The sequence below is a fragment of the Saimiri boliviensis genome, chromosome 16, assembly GCF_048565385.1.
Source record: "Saimiri boliviensis isolate mSaiBol1 chromosome 16, mSaiBol1.pri, whole genome shotgun sequence".
Classification (NCBI taxonomy): Eukaryota; Metazoa; Chordata; class Mammalia; order Primates; family Cebidae; genus Saimiri; species Saimiri boliviensis.
This window is the reverse complement of record NC_133464.1, coordinates 70,001,258-70,023,676: the sequence shown is the minus strand read 5'-3', so window position 1 is coordinate 70,023,676 and position 22,419 is coordinate 70,001,258. Positions and strand designations below refer to the sequence as shown.

At 41.9% G+C, this 22,419-nt stretch overlaps 1 protein-coding gene and 1 pseudogene across 1 annotated transcript in view; both read right to left on the bottom strand.

Annotated features, from left to right (window-relative positions):
- LHFPL6 (LHFPL tetraspan subfamily member 6) overlaps nucleotides 1-22,419 on the bottom strand; it is a 256,550-nt gene that overhangs the window by 32,733 nt on the left and 201,398 nt on the right. Inside the window, exon 3 of the mRNA XM_003934397.4 lies at nucleotides 723-821. Within this exon, the coding sequence (XP_003934446.1) occupies nucleotides 723-821 (99 nt within the window). The remainder of the gene's footprint in view (nucleotides 1-722; nucleotides 822-22,419) is intronic.
- LOC141581654 (heterogeneous nuclear ribonucleoproteins C1/C2 pseudogene) lies at nucleotides 866-20,428 on the bottom strand (annotated as a pseudogene).

Sequence of the window (22,419 nt, the reverse complement as noted above, 5' to 3'; positions counted from 1 at the left end):
CAAGATTGCACCATTGCACTCCAGCTCTCCAGCCTAAGCAGCAGAGCAAGACTCGCCTAAAAAAAAAAAAAAGAAAAAAAAAAGAGCCCTTTATCAATGTGCAAGCTCTCACCCAATCATTGCATTTATCAGAGTGGCACCTTACTCTTCCTGTTGCTGGAATCCCTGTGGTCTCCTGATGAGCTTTTCCCATTCCTTCCTTGTGCCTTTGCTGCACTGTATTCCTCACATGCAAGGAGATTCCATCGAATCCTGATAATCCGCAGGCAGCACTTTGCTCACGACTGAACTCCATTCTCACCTCTTTATCAGACCGCTGACATGAAACTGCTTTGGATGGCTTAGCTTTTATCATCATTTCCTTGACTATTTTGTTGCCTCCTCTTCTCAGACTGCAAATTCTACAGAATTATTTTTAGCCCATGAAATGGGTAATAAATACATGATTTTGAAAAATGAAGTAATCAATGATTATAAACTCTTCAGGGCAAGGGTCATTTCTTATCTTTCTATCTACACTACTCATCATAGTACTGGGCAAACAGTAGATTATCAATAACTCTTCACTAAATAAATGGATACATTTATATTGTTACACATGACTGTTGGCTGTAATATCCAGCTGGATTTTTCTCATCTGTCACCTTTCCAGTTTCTGCTTCTATGAAACCTCATATGAGGTTCTTTTTCTAAAAGGAATGCCATCCATGAAGAGAGCTTACCCAGGTCAAACTGGCCAGAAATGTAGCCACAAGTCTGCCGGACTTCCTCACTGTCCCAGCCCAAGGGGTAGAGGGCACAGCCAGCACCAATCAGTAAGCCTGCAAAGAGATAAGACAAGAAGGCTTTACCAGAGCATCTCTGTATCACTAGATAAAGGTGGTGGGATCAATATTTAGCAATATAACAAGACTATAGCATCTGCTTTTTAGACAGCACCAGCCACAACTCTTTTAAGCAATCTAAGGTCAGTTTGACTCCAACAATTTCAAGTCTGCTTAAAAGAAAAAAAAAAATCTCGATGGCACAGTTTCAGTCTAACTTGGCCTTTTAGAGCATTAAAACCCTTGCAAATCCTGTTTAGGAAATGCAGTTTTGAAGCTTTTTAAATCACTCTTGTAAAAAGCCAACCAATTCCACCATTAATCCATGCAAACAAGTATTTCAAGAAAAAGCAAAAGTTCCTAATAGGCTATGATTTCTTGGTCATTAGGTTTTCGTTTCCTATTTAAGAATCAAAATAGAACGTTTCAGCATTGTCAAATTTTGCCAGGGGCAGAAAGAACATAAAGAGTTTCATGAATGGCCTTGGCACATTGATCAAACCTCTGAACCGTACTGCCCATTAATAAGCGGTGTTGAGAATCACAGAGCATCCACACATCTCAGAAAGACTCAGGAAGACAGACATTTATTGTAATCTAAGTACGCCTTGCAGTCAAAACCAAAAGTTTTGATGATGAAACTGAAGAAAGTGACAGTTTTCTTTTAATACAAATTAAGTGATCCTGGCAGCCATCTCTGAGCTGACAGCTTCCAATCGGTGAGTCTTTAGTTTGCATCAAAGCCTAATATGGTTTTACAAGAAGCTAAATGAGATTTAAGCACTCACTGTTTGAATGTGTGGGCTAATCTGAAAGTAAGATCTTGTTGTGTCCATCACGGGTGTTATCAACAGCTGTGAGTCCCGCAAATGTGCAAACTCAGAGGACCAACTGATACTAGTCTAATGAGGGGGAAGTGGGTTATCAGGCGCTAAATGAGAGAGCCCCCTAAGTGAGAAAATCCATTAATATGGTAATGTGGAGGAGGATGGCAGGGCTCCAATGTATCTAGGAGAGATCTTCAATATTTCTGCACCAAGTCCTTACTGGTCTTCTTTTGTCGTTTTCCTCCCCATCCCCATCACACCTGGTGGATAAATTGAGTAGCAGTAATCCATACAAATAATCTGTTTCCTCACAGGTATCTAAGGCGGAGCTAGCTGCTTTCCTGTCTTCAACCACCCTGCAAAGCTCTAAGGAAAGGCCTCCCTCACCCCCAACACCCATCCTGATACATTTCCGACCCTGGTAATGCTTTCTTTTTTTTTTTTTTTTTTTTTTTTTGAGACAGAGTTTCGCTCTTGTTACCCAGGCTGGAGTGCAATGGCGCGATCTTGGCTCACCGCAACCTCCGCCTCCTGGGTTCAGGCAATTCTCCTGCCTCAGCCTCCTGAGTATCTGGGATTACAGGCACGCGCCACCACGCCCAGCTAATTTTTTGTATTTTTAGTAGAGACGGGGTTTCACCATGTTGACCAGGATGGTCTCGATCTCTTGACCTCGTGATCCACCTGCCTCGGCCTCCCAAAGTGCTGGGATTACAGGCTTAAGCCACTGCGCCCGGCCCCTGGTAATGCTTTCTCCAGTCTGTCCCTTGATTGACATGAAGGGCCCTCTATACGCAGTGCAGAGGGCCATCTGCAGAGGGCCGTCAGTGTGAGTGCTAGAAAGAATCATTCAAACTGTGAATCACTAGTCCCAGGATGTCCTCCACACAACTGCATAAATATAAATTATGTCGAAGCTGAAGAATAATCTAAAAGCAGTTATAAAAGCTTTTGCTGATGAGGCAAATGTCCTAGTGGCCAAGTTCCTTGGGCTTTTTTCCTCAGGATAGAATGTACAGGACTCTAAAGACAACTCCAAACTAGTTTTAGGCACTATCAAGTAAAGAAATTATCAATGAGAATGCAAACTGAATTCCATGAATGTTTAATAAACAATGGCATATCTTCTCTGTGATACTCACGTCTTAGTAGGTAACACCACTTTCTGATAAGTTCTTGTGAGCAATTTTTTTAAAGGATGACAAATGCAGAAAGGCATTTGGACAAAAAGTATATAAGTGTAAGAAAATGAAAAATACTAACATTTAAGCCAGGGGGCGCCAACCCCTGAGCCATGAACCAGTAAAGGTCCGTGGTCTGCTAGGAACTGGGCCATAGAGCAGGAGCTGAGCAGCAGTCAAGCAAGTGAAGTTTCATCTGTATTTACAGCCGCTCCTCATTGCTCACATTACCACCTGAGCTCCACCTCCTGTCAGATCAGTGGTGGAATTAGATTCTCTTTTTTTTTGTTTGTTTGAGATGGAGTCTTGCTCTGTCACCCAGGCTGGAGTGCAGTGGTGCAATCTCAGCCCACTGCAACCTCTGCCTCCCAGGTTCCCGTGAATGGACTCAGCTAATTTTTGTATTTTTTAGTAGAGATGGGGTTTCACCATGTTGGCCAGACTGATCTCAAACTCCTGACCACAGGTGATCCACCCACCTCAACTTCCCAAAGTGCTGGGATGACAGGTGTGAGCCACCATGACCGACCTAGCATTAGATTCTTATAGGAGCATGAACCCTATCGTGAACCACACATGCAAGGGATCTGGGTTGTTCATGCCTTATCTCATAATATCTAATGCCTGGTAATCTGTTACTGTCTCCCATCACTCTCAGATGGGACTGTCTAGTTGCAGGAAAACAGGCCCAGGGCTCCCACTGAGTCTACATTATGGTGAGTCATATAATTATCTCATTATATGTCACAATGTAATAATAACAGAAATAAAGTACACACTAAATGTAATGTGCTTGAATCATCCTAAAAATATCCCCCTCCACCCAGTCCATGGAAAAATTGTCTTCCATGAATCTGGTCTCTGGTGCAAAAAAGGCTGGGACTTCTGATTTAACTCATCAGTAGTTTCCTCTTTACCTGACAGACAAATAAATGAAAAACAGTTTTATTTGCTAACATTCTTTTCATTACAGGTAAAAAAATATGTGCCATGAAGTCATGAAAACACCTAGTTTGGCCCAGCCTTATGCTAGTCACTTTGGGACACTAAATAGAAAGGAGCTTACATATGGAACACTTAGGCCAGGGGCTCTCTAAGGGGCAGAACATTTGGCAGCCAGGGTCTTTAGTGGAATTCTGGACTGTTTTTGTGATACTATAACCAGGGACCTCAGTTTTCAAAATCACCCACTTTCTTTTTCCTCCTTCTCTCCCCTCTCACCCCTTTATTTCTTCCCTCTCTAGACACTCCCCTCCAACAATGTACACTTATCTAATTATGTTCTTGCTCTTGAAACAAACCAGGCTGGAGCCCCATTGTGGAATCCTCTCACTTAGGGAGAGTCCCCCATTAGTCCACCACCATCGAAGACAAGATAATGCCAGTCAGACTTCTGGACAGGCAATTACCCAAGATGGCCATCAGAATGTTAAAATAAAACTTGAGACAAATTAAATTTAACAGAGTTTAATTTAGCAAGGGTAAAAAAAAAAAAATCACAAATCAGGCAGCCTCTAGAATCACAGCAGATTCACGGAGACTCCAGGGAAATCTTATGGCCAGAGCAAATTTATAGGCAAAAAAAAAAAAAAAAAAAAGGAAAGTGACGTACAGAAAACAGAAGTAAGGTACAGAAACAGCTGGATTGGTTACAGCTTGGCATTTGACTTATCTGAACACGGTTTGAACAGTCAGCAGCATGAGTTGCTGAAGCATGCCTGCTGGGATTGGCTGAGATCCAGCTACTGTTACAGAAGCATACTCCTAAATTAGGTTTTCTACTAAGGCTACCTACTTGTCTACCTACTAAGTTAGGTTATGGTTCATTCTCAAGGACTCAAGTATGGAAGTATGGAGGTTTTCTCAGGCCATGGTTAGTTCAATTTAACAAGAACGAAATATACAGACCGTGTACCTTGCACTGCTCCTGAATGTCTCTCATACCAAGTTTTCTTGTAAAAGCCCTATGGTAAATTTTAAAACGTAAGATCGTGTTTAGAACCATAGTTTACCATCTTCTCAGGTTGCTGGTTCTCCAATTAAACTGGCTCTCCTCCCACCAAACTTTGCCTCTTGTGTTCTGTCTGGCTTTCTACCAGCAAGCAGCCAAACCTAGGCTGCATTGCACTGCTTTGTTTTTTCGTTCGTTCTTGAGACTGAGTCTTGCTCTGTTGCTCAGGCTGGAGTGAAGTGGTGTGATCTCAGCTCACTGCAAACCTCCACCTCCTGGGTTCAAGAGATTCTCCTGCCTCAGCCTCCTGAGTAGCTGGGATTATAGGCACGTGCCACCATGCCCAGCTGATTTTTAGTAGAGATGGGATTTTACCATGTTTGTCAGGCTGTTCCTGAACTCCTGACTTTATGATCTGCCTGCCTTGGCCTCCCAAAGTGCTGTGATTTCAGGCGTTAGCCACCATGCCCAGCCACATTACTTTGAAATGTAGATTCAACCATGCAAATTAGGAACAATTTTATACACAGAAAATTTGTGGTATATGTATGAATTTTTAAAATAGGCCATGAACATATGCTCACATTTTTAAAAAGTTGTTCAGTGGTAGGCAACTAGCTTATCGGAATTTTTCTGTTAATATTTGTGTAGTTTTTGTTCTGTTGCCTGCTAGTATTTGCTAGCAGGAAAGATACTGCAGACTCCAAAAATCTGTGAAACATATCTGGGAGAAAAACCTATGTTACAAACCATATGATCAGGTTCATTGGCTATCAGAATTATTAGGATATATAGCAAACACTTCAGTGGCCTCCCCACTCACTTGCTACCATTGTATGTTATGGCGAAAGGGAGTTTCAGACCAAATTTGGCCAAATACGCAACAAATGTTTATTAGTAAGCTGGCACTAAAAAGAGTCAGAAGACCAATTCAGTAAGTTCAGTGAAATCCAGTGGCCTGCCCCCGACCCCAACACAACTTCATCGTATAGTCATTCTAACATGGTCCTCACATGAAATTTTCAACACACAATAAACAAATACGAGACAGCTCAGGGAGACTTTAGGTCAGATCAGGCCACAATATTTTCAACTAAATGGAAATGGAGAGGGAGCACAAGTCCAAAGAGAGATCTAAACCTGCGCTGCCCCAGGCAGTAGCCAACAGCCACAGGTAGCCCTTTAAGTTTAAACTGAAGTAAATAATAAATAAGATCAAATACAACTCAATAGTTCAATCCCTCAGTTGCACTATTAGAAGTGAAATTTTGGTGCCACAGAAGAAACAGCACTTGAAGATAAATCCTCTCAGCAAGGCAATTTACTTCCATAGAAGAGCGAGGCTCACGGATGGAGCAATGGTGGCCACTCGCCTGGACAAGGGGAGAAGGGGCAATTACGCCTGACGGGAGTCATCCCTACTGCTGTGTTGTTCCCCTATTGGCTAGGGTTAGACCACACAAGCTAGACTGATCCTGATTGGCTATTTTAAAGAGAGCAGGGGTCCAAGCTGGAGTGGCAAGGTGGGTGTTTTGGTGGGAAGGATGGTTACAGGTGGGTCAGGGAAGATAGCCAGAGGTGACCTAGGTCAAAGAAGGTGACTGGAGCAAGTGACTGGAGCAGGTGACTGAGATGGGTCAGGATAGAGCTGGGGGCTGGGAGAACAGATGTGAACTACTAATTAAACCAGTGGAGAAAGTTGTTTACTGGAATTACAAGGATGTGAAACTTTGAAATAGAGAATTAAAGAATAAGAGAGCTGAACATACTGATATATTGATTCTTTGAAGAGAAACTTGGGGTTCACTACAACATGCACCAACTACATTTCAAGTGCTCAATAGCCATCTGGCACTAGTGGCTGCCATATTGGGCAGTGTAAATTAGACCATTTCTGTAACTGTAGTTCTACTGGAGGATGTGTGTACTAGATGTGACACACTTTAAAAGAATGCTGGACTTGTCAGATCCTTAGGCCTTAGCCTGACAGTGCTTGTTAACAATCAAAACCATCTCTCTTTAAAATTCTTCCTTTTACTTAGACCTAGAGGCCAGGAAACTATATTCCATCAACTAGTAGGCGTTCTGGGTCATACTCTGTCAATAACAGGCTCCCATGTGGAATATAAAAGTTAGAAGGGATAAACTGTTATTCCACATTCACACCTGCAGCCAGGGACAAGCCTTTCTGCAGACAGTAGACAGTGAGATTTTGGGAGTGATTTCCACGTGTCCCCCTCTTCGTCACTCCCTAAGGGTGGATTATCAGCTGTAGCTTCTTTTGATCCCAGCACTTCCCAGTTTCCTGAATTCTCCAAAGCAGCTTCTCTGACCTTCACTTTCTCAGACCTAATAGTAGGTCTACAAAACGTTAAATCCCTGGGCTACATCTCTTCCTGCTGGAAATATCTAGAGTGGTTTCTCTCACTGGTCAAACTCTGGTACACGCCCACTCACAAAAGGGTAGAAGAGCCAATACTGATCTTATTATCCTACTGTATTTCTTGAACATTACTATTTCCTTAATTAATTAAAAATTATCTCTAATTCACAATTTATGCTAATTATTAAACTTTTGGGGCAAGTATAGACAGTGATATTGTAAAGCTTTGCCTTTTTTAAAAAAAAAAAAACCATACATCCTTTTTACTGTTAAGTCATAAAGAGGTATCAAAATTAAAAGCAAAAATTACAGGGTAAGACTTAACAAAACTACTAGGAGGGTCAAAGGAAGTGAAAATGGGACTAGGCACAGGGAAATATGAATTAATGAATGTGGGAAGGACAAGGATGGGGAGAACAGTGAGCATGTGCTGAAGATACTAGGGGAGAGGATCCAGTGAAAAATGTGATCTTCGACAAGCGCCTCGGTAAAGACATAATGGGATAAGATTTCTAAACTCCACTATGTGCTTAAGAGTCATCCTCTCCTTCCTCAGCGTCCTTTTTGCCATCCTTGATCAACGCCAGCTGGTCATCCTCCATCTTCATGATCATCATCATATAGTAGGTCCCCCTCCTCAGCAGGGTCATCTGCACCCCCTGTCAGACTCCATCTTCACATTAGTCTCATCTTTCTTCACGGAGCTGCTGCTCGGCTCCTCTTCTGACTTATCATTCTTCATCTCTACTGCTTGTTTGCTCTGTTCCTTTTCAGTTTTTTCCGGGTTTTCCAGGAGAGAATCCACTTTTTGTTTTATCTGGCTCAGCTCCTTCTTAAAGGCCTGAAGGTCATCTCCTTTCAACTTTCCAGACTTGGAAGATCCCCGCTGTCCACTCTTAGAATTGAAGCCACTTTTGCCCCTTCGTGAGGTGTTTCCTGATACACGCGGACGTTTCGAGGGCACTACAGCCCGAGCAACAGGAGGAGGAGGGGGTACAAGTGCTGGGTAACTGTACGTCCTATCATAATAATCCCGTTGAATGTCATAGTCCAAGTCAAAATAGGAGCCGTACATCTCCGCTGCAGATCATTTCACACCTGCTCTTTCTCGGTTCACTTTTGGCTCTGCAGCCAGGTTAATATCTAAATCCTGGCCAGCAATCATTCTGCCATCCTCTCCCGCTACAGCAGCCCGGGCACTTCTCTCATTAACATATTGAACGAAGGCAAAGCCCTTATGAACAGAGCAGCCCACGATTTTGCCATACTTCGAAAAGATTGCCTCCACATCAGATTTCTTGACCACGAGAGTGCTGAGATTCCCAACGAACACACGGGAGTTCATGGAGCGAGCATCTGTCTTGTTGGTAACGTTGCTGGCCACTGTGTTTGATGATAAGGTTTCTCACAAAGCCAAAAACAGGAGGGAGGAGGGAGAAGAGATTCGATTCTGAGTCTCCTCCTCCCGGGTTCTACGTGGAGAAGCCGACTGCTGCTCGCAGTTGGCAACGCCGACACAAGTGCTCAGTCTTCGTCCAAAGCTTTGCCTTTAAGCATGTCTGCAGTGGGGTCTCCAGTTAGGAAATGTAACAGGCTAAGTAACCTCTCCTGAAATGTAGGTTTCTGAAGAGAATACTTCAAATGTTAACTAACTGCCTCTTGAGGGAGGACTGACCTCAACCAGCATGTTGTTGTCTATACTAAAGTACTATTTTGTAAAGTAAAGTAGAGGCAATTAAATGTAAAAGAGAACATCTTTTGAATGGAAGAAATCTGACATTGTTCAGTTCCGGCAGTGTTAAATCTTAGTCCATGTTGCAGAAATCTATGTTTGACGGAAGCACGGTTTAGAAATCTCTGAATTAAGGTACTACTTGGGTATTATGTAATATGCAGAAATGAAGCTCAGAAAATTATTTGGAATTTGAAGTAATTGCCCAAATGATGTCTTAGAGACCTGACAGATTTTAATAGCTCGAGTTCCCTAATTTGCTTCTGGGGAAGTAAATGGCTCAATTAGAATCTCTAGTTCGCAAGCTTTCATATTATTTACATGGGTTTTCTTTATTAGGCTTCTAAACCTCGTGGTTACCACATGGGCTTAATTTTCAACCAAATTCCTTTGTCACTGCCATAAAAGACAACATGAAAAAAAAAGTCACAGTATCACACCTTTTGGAAATCTGTGCATACGAGTGGAAGTGAGGAAAGATGTTGTGAAGCAAGTCAGCAACCTGAGGAAGGTGGGAAGCAAGGTGAGTTGCAGGAAGAGGTGTGAAATCATTTGCAGCTACAAGCTCATCTGCAATTAAGAAGCAATCTATTTCTGCAACCCTAAAGATCTGAAACTTTTAAGGGGTCATAAGTCAATCACAAATTACCGTAAATTAGTTCAATCTTTAGTTTTTTATCAGCAACCTTGCCGCAATCAGCAATCTAGAGTCAAAAGGCCACATGAAAGATTGTTTTAAAAGCGGTTTTAGGACTGTAGAGAGATGCTGCCTCCTAAAAAAGACACACCAATCATCCAACAGATGACTTGATAATTCTTAAATCTGAAAAAGTTCGTTTTAATAACGCGTTGACTACTAAGCTATTTCATCCTGAGTGCCCTGAGGTTTGGGGGCTCACCTTGTTCAAGGACAATTAAAATATTTTAAGAGCCAAATCAGTGGAATGACCTCTAAGGAGAAGCCAATGTGAATGGAAAAGAGCTGGCATAGATAACTACGAAAAGGTAGGTAATGCTGCTGTGATGAAATTTGTTCTTTAGCTCCAAATGGGCTCTTGGGGCCAAACCCGAGCCTGGATACACTCTGTCTGGCCGTGAACCACCTGCAGGAGAGTTTCCTAGTAGAAACTTTTCATTTTCATAAAGTGCTAGAAATATCGGCCATGATACTAATTGTTTCTTAGAATTTGAGTGTGTGAAGTCTGAAGTCTGTAAAGCACTCAGTGGTCAGAATAGGAACCTGGGACTGGGAATTTTCTCCTCTGCAAAACTCCATCTATTCAAACACAGTACTTAACACTTAGCCAGCAGACTATTAACATAACAATTCAGCTCCTGCCAAGAAGGCAAAACAAACCTCTAGTCAGCCAGTGCCAATTACTCTCCACAGGTGGTAAGAATAGAGTCCTCATGTTAAACTCATAAAGCCTGATTTTTCCAGGCCAATCTTGAAAGTTTTTAAATGTGATCTCACTTTTTTTCCATGACTATGGCTCCATTCTTTTTCCACTGTTTATTTTTTTTCTAATGGAATGACTTTTTCCACCCATGACCCCTTGAGTGGTCACACCAGTGTTTCCCATCAATTCATCTTTTATGCTTTTTGGATACTTTTATCCATCCTCCAGTTCCTTTATCTTCCTTTCTGTGGTAAGCACCGAGGGAAATTGTTTTCTTTACTGTTCTCATGAAAGCTGCTCAATCTTGCGGCCTGTTATCTGGACTTCTCTTTGAAAGAAGTTGGCACATTTCCATCTCAAAGTCTCCATATGCTAATTTATGTACACAAGTTTTATCCATTTTCATCCCTAGATAATAGCCCCTTTACAAAATGTAAGAACAAGAAACATAACAATAAAACAAATACAGTGGGGCAGGGGGAGGAACAAGAGCAGAGGTCCGTAGTATAATTCTTCAGACCCTGAAAACCCAAGGAGTACATTCTTTAGTCTACAGAAACAAACAAACAAACAAAAAACAAGGCTTGGTTGGGCTCTAGTAAACCACACCTCCCATCAAGGTGCCTTCTGGAAACTGAGGCACAGAGCATGTAAGAAGCCTGTCCAAGGACATAGACCTCAGATTAATCCTGGGCCTCCTGGATCCCAGGCCAGGGCTCCTTTCCACCTATCATGATCCCAGTGACTGGACATAAGTCCACTCCATGGTCACACACTCACCACACATAATCTGAGTCAACCAGACACATGTTGAATTTGGCCAGCATCATGTTTTACCAAGTGGAACTTAGTATGTCTAAGGCCAGATTTCTTGTATCTCCTGAATAATTGAAACAATACAGAGCCTGCAAGTGACTGGCTGGAGCCAGGTCCTGGTCATCCTGCTAACTGCTTGGGTAACCTGGCCAGTCTCAAAGGCATTTCTGACAGGGGATCCCTGACTTACTGCACCTACTACTGGTTCTTTGACTATGTTTTGAGCTTTTTCATCTCTGAAAGTCAAATCCCTTCTCTCTGACTGAGACACTCTCACTACTTACCTTAATGCTCAGAAAAGACTAGCACTGAAGGTCTAGAAACCTCAGCACAGAGCCTTCCCTGGTCATCCCAGCAGTGAGTTATCGGTTTTGCCTCTCCTGTGAGCTGCTATTGTGATGCACTCTCTACCCTTTACTTGAGGCTGGCCATCTTGCATTGCAGACATTTGTAAGTATTACATGTCCTGGAAGACCAGATATCTATGTTTACTTGCATCTAACTCACTCATTCACAATATTTGTTAAATAGTAAATAGTAGTAATGTTATTTATTCGGTACCTAAAAATCCTCAGAATAACGTGTTTTTGTACACATGTATTTTTGAAGTCCAGATATCGAGTCATAGTTATAGAATATATCACTGCCCTTATTTAATAGGTAAAGGAAACTAAAGCTTGCACAAGCAGGCCTATGCTCATACATCTACTCAAGTGGTAGATCCAGGGACAAACACCCAGGTCTGAGCCCTGAACCAGTGCTCCTAATCCCTCTTCTCCAATGCTTCCCAAATCCCAGTGTTTCTTGACCCATCTCTGAGCTTACTTTCCATATCCACATGTGCACCGAACCCCATGTGTAAATGGGAAGGAGGAATAGGGCAGAATATCAAGCCAAACTTCCAGTCACCGTTTGTCCAAGACTGACGCTGATTCTAGGTATAGGGAAGATTGCTACCTGTGATTAACGACAAGGGATGGGCTCTTGGAAACTCTGCAAATCCCTTTCCTGCATGTCAGTGAGTGAGAAGCCCAGATGTGAGAGCTGGCACACAAAAAGCATCTGTCCAAAAAGAGCACACGGAGGTACAAAGATGGGAAATGGGTTATTATCAGAAAGTTAGCCAAGTAGAGCCTATCTTATTCAAACACTAAAATATAAAACAGAACTATGAGAATTTGACAACCTATCAAAAATATTTTAACAAATCAAAATAAGACAACTTCTTGGCTGAAAACATACTGCAGAAGACAGCATACTTTGTTTCCTTAAAATGTTTTTCAAAATGGTACCTTGATTCTCATTCTTCTTCAATTCATGTAACAGAAAACACAAAAGACATACACAATGTGTTCTGTACCACAATACTTGTTCCTTAGCTTAGAGCAAAAATTCACAAGCTAATTTCAGTCATGAGTGACTCGTCACCTTTTCTCTTCCTGGAGTCCTAGACAATCATTGGGAGAAAAAAAGAAAGTTGTTTCAAATGATGAAAATTTGGGGGAGATTTTGCAATTGTTATGGGACAGTTTTCTGGGAAATTACATCTGATTAAAAGCAACACTTTTCTAAACCCAATAGTTGAGTGCACCTCAATTCTACCATTTCACTTCTTTAGGACTCAGTTTTCCTTATCTATAAAATGGGGGGAAATGTCTACCTTTTGAGACAGTTGCAAGGATTAAAGGAGGTAGTGTGTGTGTAAAGGGGTGGATACAATGCTTCACAGGAATAGTTCAACCTATGGTCTTTATTGTTAAACTATAGACCTTGTCCTGCAGGCAGGGAGAATGTGAGTTTTGTTAAGGCCAATGTGTTTTTGTACATGTTTGTCTGATATCGAGTCCTCCTCTCTTGAAGAAGCTCCTCTTCTCAGACGGAATGCAGGGAGGGCCCCAGCAAGGACACTGCTGGATCTGTGAACAATGAAACCTTGGCCCAGCAGTCACCTCAGCCATAGAAACCCCAGAAAGCACAAGTGAAAGAGCTGCGGAGATCCTCACAGGAGTGAAGGATTAGTAACCTGGCACCATGATAAGAATACTTCTGTCTGTTCGTTTTTGTTTGTTTTTAGAAACCTGGTCTTGCTCTGTTGCCTAGGCTGGAGCACAGTGGCAGGATCATGGCTCACTGCAGCCTTAAGCTCCTGGGCTCTAGTGTTCTCCTGCCTTGGTCTCCTGAGTAGCTGGAACTATAGGCATGTGCCACCATGCCCAGCTGTTTGTCTTTAAAGGCACCTTTGGCCTTTTTGTGAGGCAGGTAGAGCCAGAATTGATTCACCCACTTGATGGTTGAAGAAATAGAGTCACACACTAATGGGGAGCTCTAAGTACCGTCATCACACGGATGACCAGAGGCAGGGCTGGGACACAAACTCAGGCATCTGAGTCCTGTGATCGGAATAGGAGCTCTGATTCACTGCCGCCACTCTGATACTGCTGGAAAGGAAGCTAATAAGGCTCAGTACTGCAGCTACCCCTCTGGAAAAAAATAAATGCCATTTTCATAGACCCTATGGTGTCCTACATTACAAAGAGAGAAAAATAAAGACATGGTCCCAAATATCCAGAGTACCATGGTCCAGTGTAGCACTGCTCAGACTGATGTGTACAGAAACAGCCAGTGGGTTTGTTAAAATGCAGGTTCTGGTTCTGTAGTTTTGGGATGAGGCCTGATGTCCTGCATTTCCAACCAGCTCCTCATGAGGCTGAGGCTGCTGTCCAGAACCACACACTGAGCCTCGAGGGTCAAGTGGAAATTGCATAGACTTTGACGTCCATCATGTCAGGCCTGAATTCTGACACCAGCCTTTACTAGATATGTGACCCTGAGGAGCACGCCTTCGACCTCTCTGAGCTCAGTCTTTCATCTGTATAAAGCAGAGCTAATGGTTCCTGTACATTTAGCATGATACCTGTATTTTTAGCACTGTTATTAGAAAAAAATTAATGACTTGATAAAAGTGACAGGTCTAGGGCTTGCCATCTAACAGGGGGCAGCATATTATAGTTGTTTATGTCAATATTAATACAGATATTACCACTGTTCCAGAATAGCAAATGTTTCATTCTATTATACCTGCCGTTTTCAGATTCTTCATTAGCACCTATAGGTGTTCACCAGTTAAAAACAAACAAAGAAACCAAACACTACGTAATCAGAAGCAGAAGTTTCTGCTGTATCACTTGCTCACATCTTCACAACAAATACAATTTGCTGGAACTAACCACATCTCTACACCTAAGAGTTAATACATTTCTTTTTATTCCCTCTGACATGGTATTATGAAAAATTTCAAACTTACAGAAAAGTTGGGAGAACTGTATAGTGAATATCCAAATACCCACCATTTAGTTTCTACGATTAACGGGTTTTTGAAATTAGGATCTACCTATTTTCCCATTCCTCTATTAATCCATAAATCCATTTTTTTTTTTCAGGGATGGGGGGTGCTTGTCATAGTCTGTTTCAGGCATCAGTATATACGGCTCCCTGTCATCATTCACACTCTATCTTCTTCTTTCTTTGGCCCAGGAGTCTATGCAGACCTATGACACAGACACACAATTAGATCCCCAAAGCTGTAACTGAGACAGGACTGTATCCTGAAGGCCTGATAGTATTAAACTGGGATCCACCAGCTTGGAAAGTGATTTTTATACAAATCTGGAGTAATGGATACCTTTAAGCCTTTCACATGTCTCAAACAACTATCCTACAACTTAAAATAGGATCAGTTTGCCTCAGCTACCTGACCCAGAAATTCCAATAAGAACCTTATAAGCCATTTCACAAACCTCAGAATGACAAAATAAAGAATCCCAGCACAGATAAGCTGCTCAGCTCAGACTTTTCAGTAGACATATTTTCTCTTAATGATAACTGTCATTTTGTGCAAAAAAGGGAATTACTCCTGACACTGACCTTCTTCAATAAGAAAAAAAAGAATGCATATAATCATCACACTTCAGTATGAAATCTTCCAGGAGCAGGGCTAGGCTCCAACAATATTCTGTCAGAAAAGTCCTGACCAGAAAAAACAAAAGCAAAAGTGCGTAAGTAAATCTGCAAGGCAAACTCTGGATGCATTCTACCCTTGCTTTGAAAAGGCAGCGTTAGGCTGGGTGTGGTGGCTCACACCTGTAATCCTAGCACTTTGGGAGGCCAAGGTGGGTGGATCACCCGAGGTCCAGAGTTCAAGACCAGCCTGGCCATCATGGTGAAACCCCATCTTAAAAAAAAAAAAGAAAAAGAAAAGAAAAGAAAATCCAAAGTTAATGCCAAACCAGACTCCAGTCGTATGTTCGTAAACTGATTACTCACAAAAATAAATATTCCAGTGGCAAAGTGTCAGAATGAAAGGCTTAGGAGTCAGAAAGTGCTGTCTTCAAATAGCAGGCATGCCACTTACTAGATACTGCCCAAGCAAGTCTTGTAAACTTGAGCCTCAGAACTTTCTTCCAAAAAATGGTGGTAGTCCATTTGTGTTGCTATAAAGGAATAACTGAGGCTGGGTAATTTGTGAAGAAAAGAGGCTTCTTTTGGCTTATGGTTCTGCAGGTTGTACAAGGAGCATGGTGCTAGCATTTGCTCCTGGTGAGGACTTAGGAAGCTTCCAATCACAGTGGACAGCAAAGGGGTAGCCAGCGTATCCCATGGTGAAGGAGAGAAGCAAGACAGCTGCCCAGCTCTTTAAACCACCAACTCTAGCAAGAGCTGATTACCACCGGGCAGGCACTCCACAAGGGATACTCCTCCATGACCTGAACACCTCCCATCAAGCCCCATCTCCAAGATTGGGGATTATGTTTCACCATGAGATTTAGAAGGGACAAGCACTCAAATCACATAATCATGGATATCCTAGTGCTTCTTCACGGAGTTACTGACCGCATTGGAGAAAATGCCTTCAAAATCCCAGCGCAGTGGCAGAGCATGTAGAAGCAGCTTCCCTCTTACGAAATTTTGAGGAGGGGGAGGTGACACTTTGAACCTTTATTTTTATTTATATAACAGTGACTTTATGAAAACAAAGTGCACCATCATTACATCAGGATGCACAGTGTTGTGGGAGAGATTTGCAAAACTTCTGCTGGAAGTGCAGGGCAGATGATGCCATGTGTTTGAAGTCTCACAGGCGACACACCTTGGCATCATGAAATAGAATGGCATCGCTGGCCACCGCCAAGCTTTCCCCGACATCTGTACAGACCTGGAATTCCTGCTAACACCCTAACCCACGGTCTCCTTCCCGCAGGCTTGTACAGTGATTTACTCTGGGCTTGGGAAATAACATCTTTTCTACAGAATGCACTCACTGTGCAATTCTCTCAGGGATTCTGGGTGAGCTGATATGAGGGACTTTGTGATGGGACTGAAAGCCAAGCCGTGCATAGACAGAGTTAGCTGGAGAAGAGACTCCTGAAATAAATACACGGTCTCCTGCAGGAACTGGACAGAGTTAGGGGTTGCATCTTGTTTGAATGGAGACAAAACGGTAGAACCGGGTTACCCCGATTCTGTGCAGATCATATGAGGAACTACACTGTTTGTCATGCTAATTCATACACAGCTTCTACACTGGGTCCCATGACCTCAGGGGAGGGGCTGATGAGTGGTGAACTAGTGGGGTATGAGTAATAAAACTCCCTGGGAAGAAAGGAAGAGTGGGCTTGTGGGTTGAGAAGAAGGGGCCCAGGAAATGCACCTTCTCATATGGCTGTGAGAAATAGTGATCTATTATTTTTTAATCATTACCTAAGGCCAAAAAGTATAAAGAAGAAGCATGGCCAGGTTTTAACTCAAATGGGGTCCTGAACTGGGAGCCTGCTGTAAAGGAAGGGCTGGAAGCTTTGGAGCCAGAGAGCCATTGGTGTGGAGCCAGCCTCTGCACTAGTGAGTGTGGCCTAGGCAGGCCACTTGTTTTGAAACTCAGCGTTTCTCTTGGGGCAAGTGTGAACAAAGCCACCTGCAACTCTTGGGGATGGTGTGACCATCAGAGCAATGCGCACCAATTGCCCAGTGTGCAGTAGACGGTGGCATGTTACGTTTGTATATGATAAAGGAAGATGTGCTATACGAGATCACTCAGGAGAAACACACACAGAGAGGGCAAACTGTCTGAGGAAAAATATCTTCCTCCTTAGTTTTGATATACTAATATCATAAAATTACCCAAGACAGTGCAGAACTCAGGTAGAGAAATCTTCCAAAGGAGTGATGAGTTCCCTGGGGCTTTCACTTCAGCTTCTCTCCTATATAAGTTCTATTTCAGAAACTCATTTCAGTTCTAACATAACAGTATTTAGGAGGAAGAGTTAAACCTTTCTCCCCATGAGTGCCCTTAACCAACACATCAAGAGCCAAAGCACCAACAGATTTCCAACTATCTTCATTCATTTCTACTTAACTTTTAAAAAAATAGTTGGGGTAAGAAGCAATTCCTCTTATATATTTCTAAGGTTCTTAAGTAAATGACGAGCCCCACGCCAACAGCAAAGTAGAATGTCAGACATATTTTTAAAAAGTAGTAAAACCTACATTTGATGAAATGGATAGGAAAGAAAGACCTTCTACAAATTTATATAGGCCCTGTGTAGTTTGTCCTGCCACAGTGAGCCAATTGAAGCCCCTTACACAAATAAATAAGAGTACCAGCCTGGGCAACACAGCAAGACTCCTTCTGTTAAAAAAGAAAAACATTAGCCAAGCATGGTGGTACATGCCTGTAGTCCCAACTACTCAGTAGGCTGAGGCAGGAGAATTGCTTAAGCCCAGGGGTTCAAGGCTGCAGTGAGCTATGACTGAACCACTGCATTCCATCCTGGGAGACAGAATGAGATGCTGTCTCTAAAAATAAAGAACAAAAAAACCAAACTGTTTTTGTTTTGTTTCGTTTTGTTTTGAGATGGAGTCTTACACTGTTGTCTGGGTTGGAGTGCAATGGTGTGATCTTGGCTCACTGCAACCTCTGCCTCCTGGGGTCACGCGATTCTCCTGCCTCAGCCTCCCTAGTAGCTGGGATTACCAGGTGCACACCACCACATGTGGCTAAGTTTTTGTATTTTTAGTAGGACGAGGTTTCACTATGTTGGCCAGACTGGTTTTGAACCCCTGACCTTGTGATCCACCAGCCTCAGCCTCCCGAAGTGCTGGGATTACAGGCGTGAGCCACTGCGCCCAGCCAGAACAAACTTTTAAAATGTAATACAGAGTGGGAAGCGAGTGAGAGATGAAGTATTACCTGTCAGGTACGATGTGCACTATTCCCGTGTTGGGCACACTAAAAGCCTAGACCTCCCTGCTACGCAACACATCTGTGGAACACACCTCTATGTGTACTCCTAAATGCATACAAATAAAAACTTTAAAAATCCAATCCAAAAACAGTAATGCAGAAAGTATCAAGTGAAAAGCCTAATACTAATGAAAATAAGTATATCATGCCTTAATACAGTACGCTTCTTTAAGTCCTAGGTATTCCGATAGCAAATATTACTTATGCCTAGCTTGCAAACAAGAAAATTAAAGCATGCATTGCATGGATTTTTATTTTGATGTACCACAGGATAGACTTGAATCCAGGTCTTTTTTTTTTTCAGACCGAGTCTTGCTCTGTCACCCAGGCTGGAGTGCAGTGGCAGCTCGATTTCAGCTCATTGCAAATTCCACCTCCTGGTTTCAAACAATTCTTCTGCCTCAGCCTCCCAAGTAGCTGGGACTACAGGTGCGCCCCACCACACTGGGCTAATTTTTGTATTTTTAGTAGAGATGGGGTTTCACCATGTTGGCCAGGCTGGTCTCAAACTCCTGACCTCATGATCTGCCTGCCTTGGCCTCCCAAAGTGCTGGAATTACAGGCATGAGCCACCATGCCTGGCCTGAATCCAGGTCTTTACTACTGATTGTGATGCCACAGTGAACCAAACACCCATGAATTTCACAAACACTACTGCAGTGTTGTATGGTAATGAAAAGGATGGCCTTAGAAGTATGGCTATGTTCCCCTTTGGCTTTGTGATCATGGGCAACTTCCTTGCCTTTCTCTGAGTGTGTTTCCTCATCAGTAAAGAAGGCATAAAATCCATATCACAGAGCTGTTTTAAGGATTGTAAGCATTTATGTAGGGATTTATAAAACATACATATACATACTATGTGTGTATCAAACCTTATGTATGATCATCTACAACCTCATGTATAATTTCTATCTACAAATTATATATGGAGCTTATTTTGTTATTTTTATGAATGTAATATATACAAGTTATATACCATACATTTTAAATATATAAGCCACTTATAACAGACGTTTACTAACTTCTACCAACTTTTCAGCTTAGGATATATATTGTTTTCACTATTTATACTCATATAGCAACTTTTTCATCACTAAAATTTAGAGAATATGAATGTATCATAAGATTGCTGATATGCACCATCAATACAGTGGTACAGGTGGCCAACTCACTTAAAAGAAACAATTCTTTAAAAATAGTATTCCCTTCATCCTCCTTCTGGGACATCAGGAAAGAAGAACCTCATTTATTTTCCTCAGGTCTTTTTAAAATACCTTCACTTCTGCTAAAAAAAAACAGCAAAGCCATCTGGAATAGCTGACAGAGAGCAGTTTGAAAGCAATTTCTTTCAAGACAGCTATCATGATTTTCCTGTTTTCCTTCTCTCTTGAAATGTCAAGGATAACTGAAACTTTTTACTTTTCCATCTGTGATGTGCTGATCAGTCCCAAACAGGTTTTGAAAGTACTTGAGAATTTTGTTTCCAGTCAGTTCAATACTTTTTTTCCACTTTGACTCAATTTAAATCACCACATCTGTCTTTAGTGTTTTTTTAAATATTAAAAGATATAAAAACATACCTTGAAATATGATTATAAAGTATTTTACAAAGGAAAACGTATTTAAAATACTGCCACAAGCAGTCACAATGACTTACATATTTTCGAATAGATTATCCAACCAGTATAGTAAAAAACAAAAAACAAAACAAAACAAAACAAAAAACAGACTTCAAAATCGGTAAAAGTGGCTGGGTGTGATGGCTCATGCCTGTAATCCTAGCACTTTGGGAGGCCAAGGCAGGTGGATCACCTGAAGTCTGGATTTCGAGACCAGCTTGGCCAAGATAGTGAAACTCTGTCTCTATTAAAAACACAAAATTAGCCAGGTATGGTGGCAGGCCCCTCTAATCCTAGGTATTTGGGAGGCTGAGGCAGGAGAATCACTAGAACCTGGGAGGCAGAAGTTGCAGTGAGCCAAGATCACCCCATTGCACTCCAGGCAACAAGAGTGAAACTCCATCTCAAAAAAAAAAAAAAAAAAAAAAAAAAAAGGGTGGGGCGCAAATGCTGCATTTCACATTGCAGAACTAGCAGAAGGTAGAATCAGGAATACTCATTTTTAGCCTGATATTTTAATTATCTTAGAATGAATTTTCCACAAACAAAAACCTGAACACCAGTTGTATACCCACGAATCAAAATATGACATATATTTTAAGGTATTGTTTAAAATGTAATTACATATAAGAAATATATTTGTGTAAAATATATTTATAAGATAGAATCAGCCCTCTGTATCCATGGGTTCTGAATCCATGAATTCACCAGCTATGGATCAAAAATATTTGGAAAAAAAATGACATCCACATTGAACACAAACTTCTTTTCCTTGCTGTTATTCCCTAAACAATACACTATAACAACTATGACATTGCATTTACACTCTATTAGGTATTACAAGTAATCTAGAGGTGATTTACTCTATACAGGAAGTATGCATAGGTTATATGCAAACACTGTGCCATTTTATATGAAGGACTTGAGCATCTGTAGATGTTGATATCTAAGAAAGGTCCTGGAACCAATCCCCCCAAGGACAATAAGGAATGACTATATATTTAAAAACGTATTTGGCAGAGAAAACAATATTGATTGACCTCTGTTCCATGTACTGAGCTGGTGGGCTTTGACTCTACGTCAAGCATGGGACGTCTTGCTGTGGAAACAAACATTCGAAACACGGAAGAAGTGGTCTGTTTACTCTGGCATCTGAGAGGAAGAAGAGTAACGCAGAGATAACCCAAAGTCAAGGCTACCCTTGTGTCATTTAACAGCAAAACCCGCAGTTACCAGTTAAGTCTGTTCATTTCAGGCTGGACCTAAGGGGGAAGGAGGTGGTTAGGGATGAGTGCATTTTGAGAAGTAGACACGTAATCATCTCAGGTGAAGAGAATAGGCCTGGCGATGGGCAGGCACAACATGAAAACAGAGCAAGTTAGGAATTAAGGGAGTAGAGGGCAGTGGTGGCTAAATGGTGAGGATGGGGTCAATGACCCTCGCAGAAGGTCATTAATTCTGGGCCAAGGAAGTTGGCCTTTATGTAGTAGGCAAAGGGAACCTGTGTCGTTTGCTGTCTGCAGTCACAAAACACCACAGACTGGGTGGCTCAAACAACATTCATTCATTCATTCGTTTATGTATGTATTTATTTATTCCCATTCTCGAGGCTTAGAAGTCCTAGATCAAGGTGTGGGCAGGCTGGGTTTTTTGTGAGCCTCTCTTCTTGGCTTTGAGATGGCCATTTATCATGGTGTCCTCACATGGTCTTTCCTCTGTAAGCAGGCATCCCTAATGTAAGTCCAAATTTCCTTTTCTTTTTTATTCTATAGAGATGGAGTCCCTCTGTGTCGCCCAGGCTAGAGTAGAGTGGCCTGATCCTGGCTCACTGCAGCCTTGAACTACTGGGCTCAAGTGATCCTCTGGCTTCTGCCTCCCAAATAGCTGGAACTACAAGCATATGACACCACACTCAGCTAGGTTTTTTAAATCTGTTTTAAGATACGTTTTATCAACATGTTTCTTCTTATGTTGCCCAGGCTGATCTCAAACTCCTGGCCTCAAGCAATCCTCCTGACTGAGCCTTCTAAATTATTGAGTTTACAAGTGTGAGCCACTCCACCTAGCACCAAATTTCCTCTTGTGATAAAGACACCTGTCAGATTAGATTAGGACCCATCTTAACAGCCTCGTTTTAACTTAATCACCTCCTCAAGGTCCTATTTCCGCATAGTCACATTCTGAGGTGCTGGGGGTTAGGGCTTCAACATTTGAACTTGTAGGGGGCAATGTTCAGCCCAAAACAGAGGTTTATTGTTGAATCCCCAAATATAAGAGTAGAAAGGCAGCCTCAAGATGATCTAATCTAGTGCTTCTCAAACTTTTTGTCATGACAATATTCCTAAAAACAAAGAGTAGTGAACTCATACTTAAGTTATTACTTCTCTGA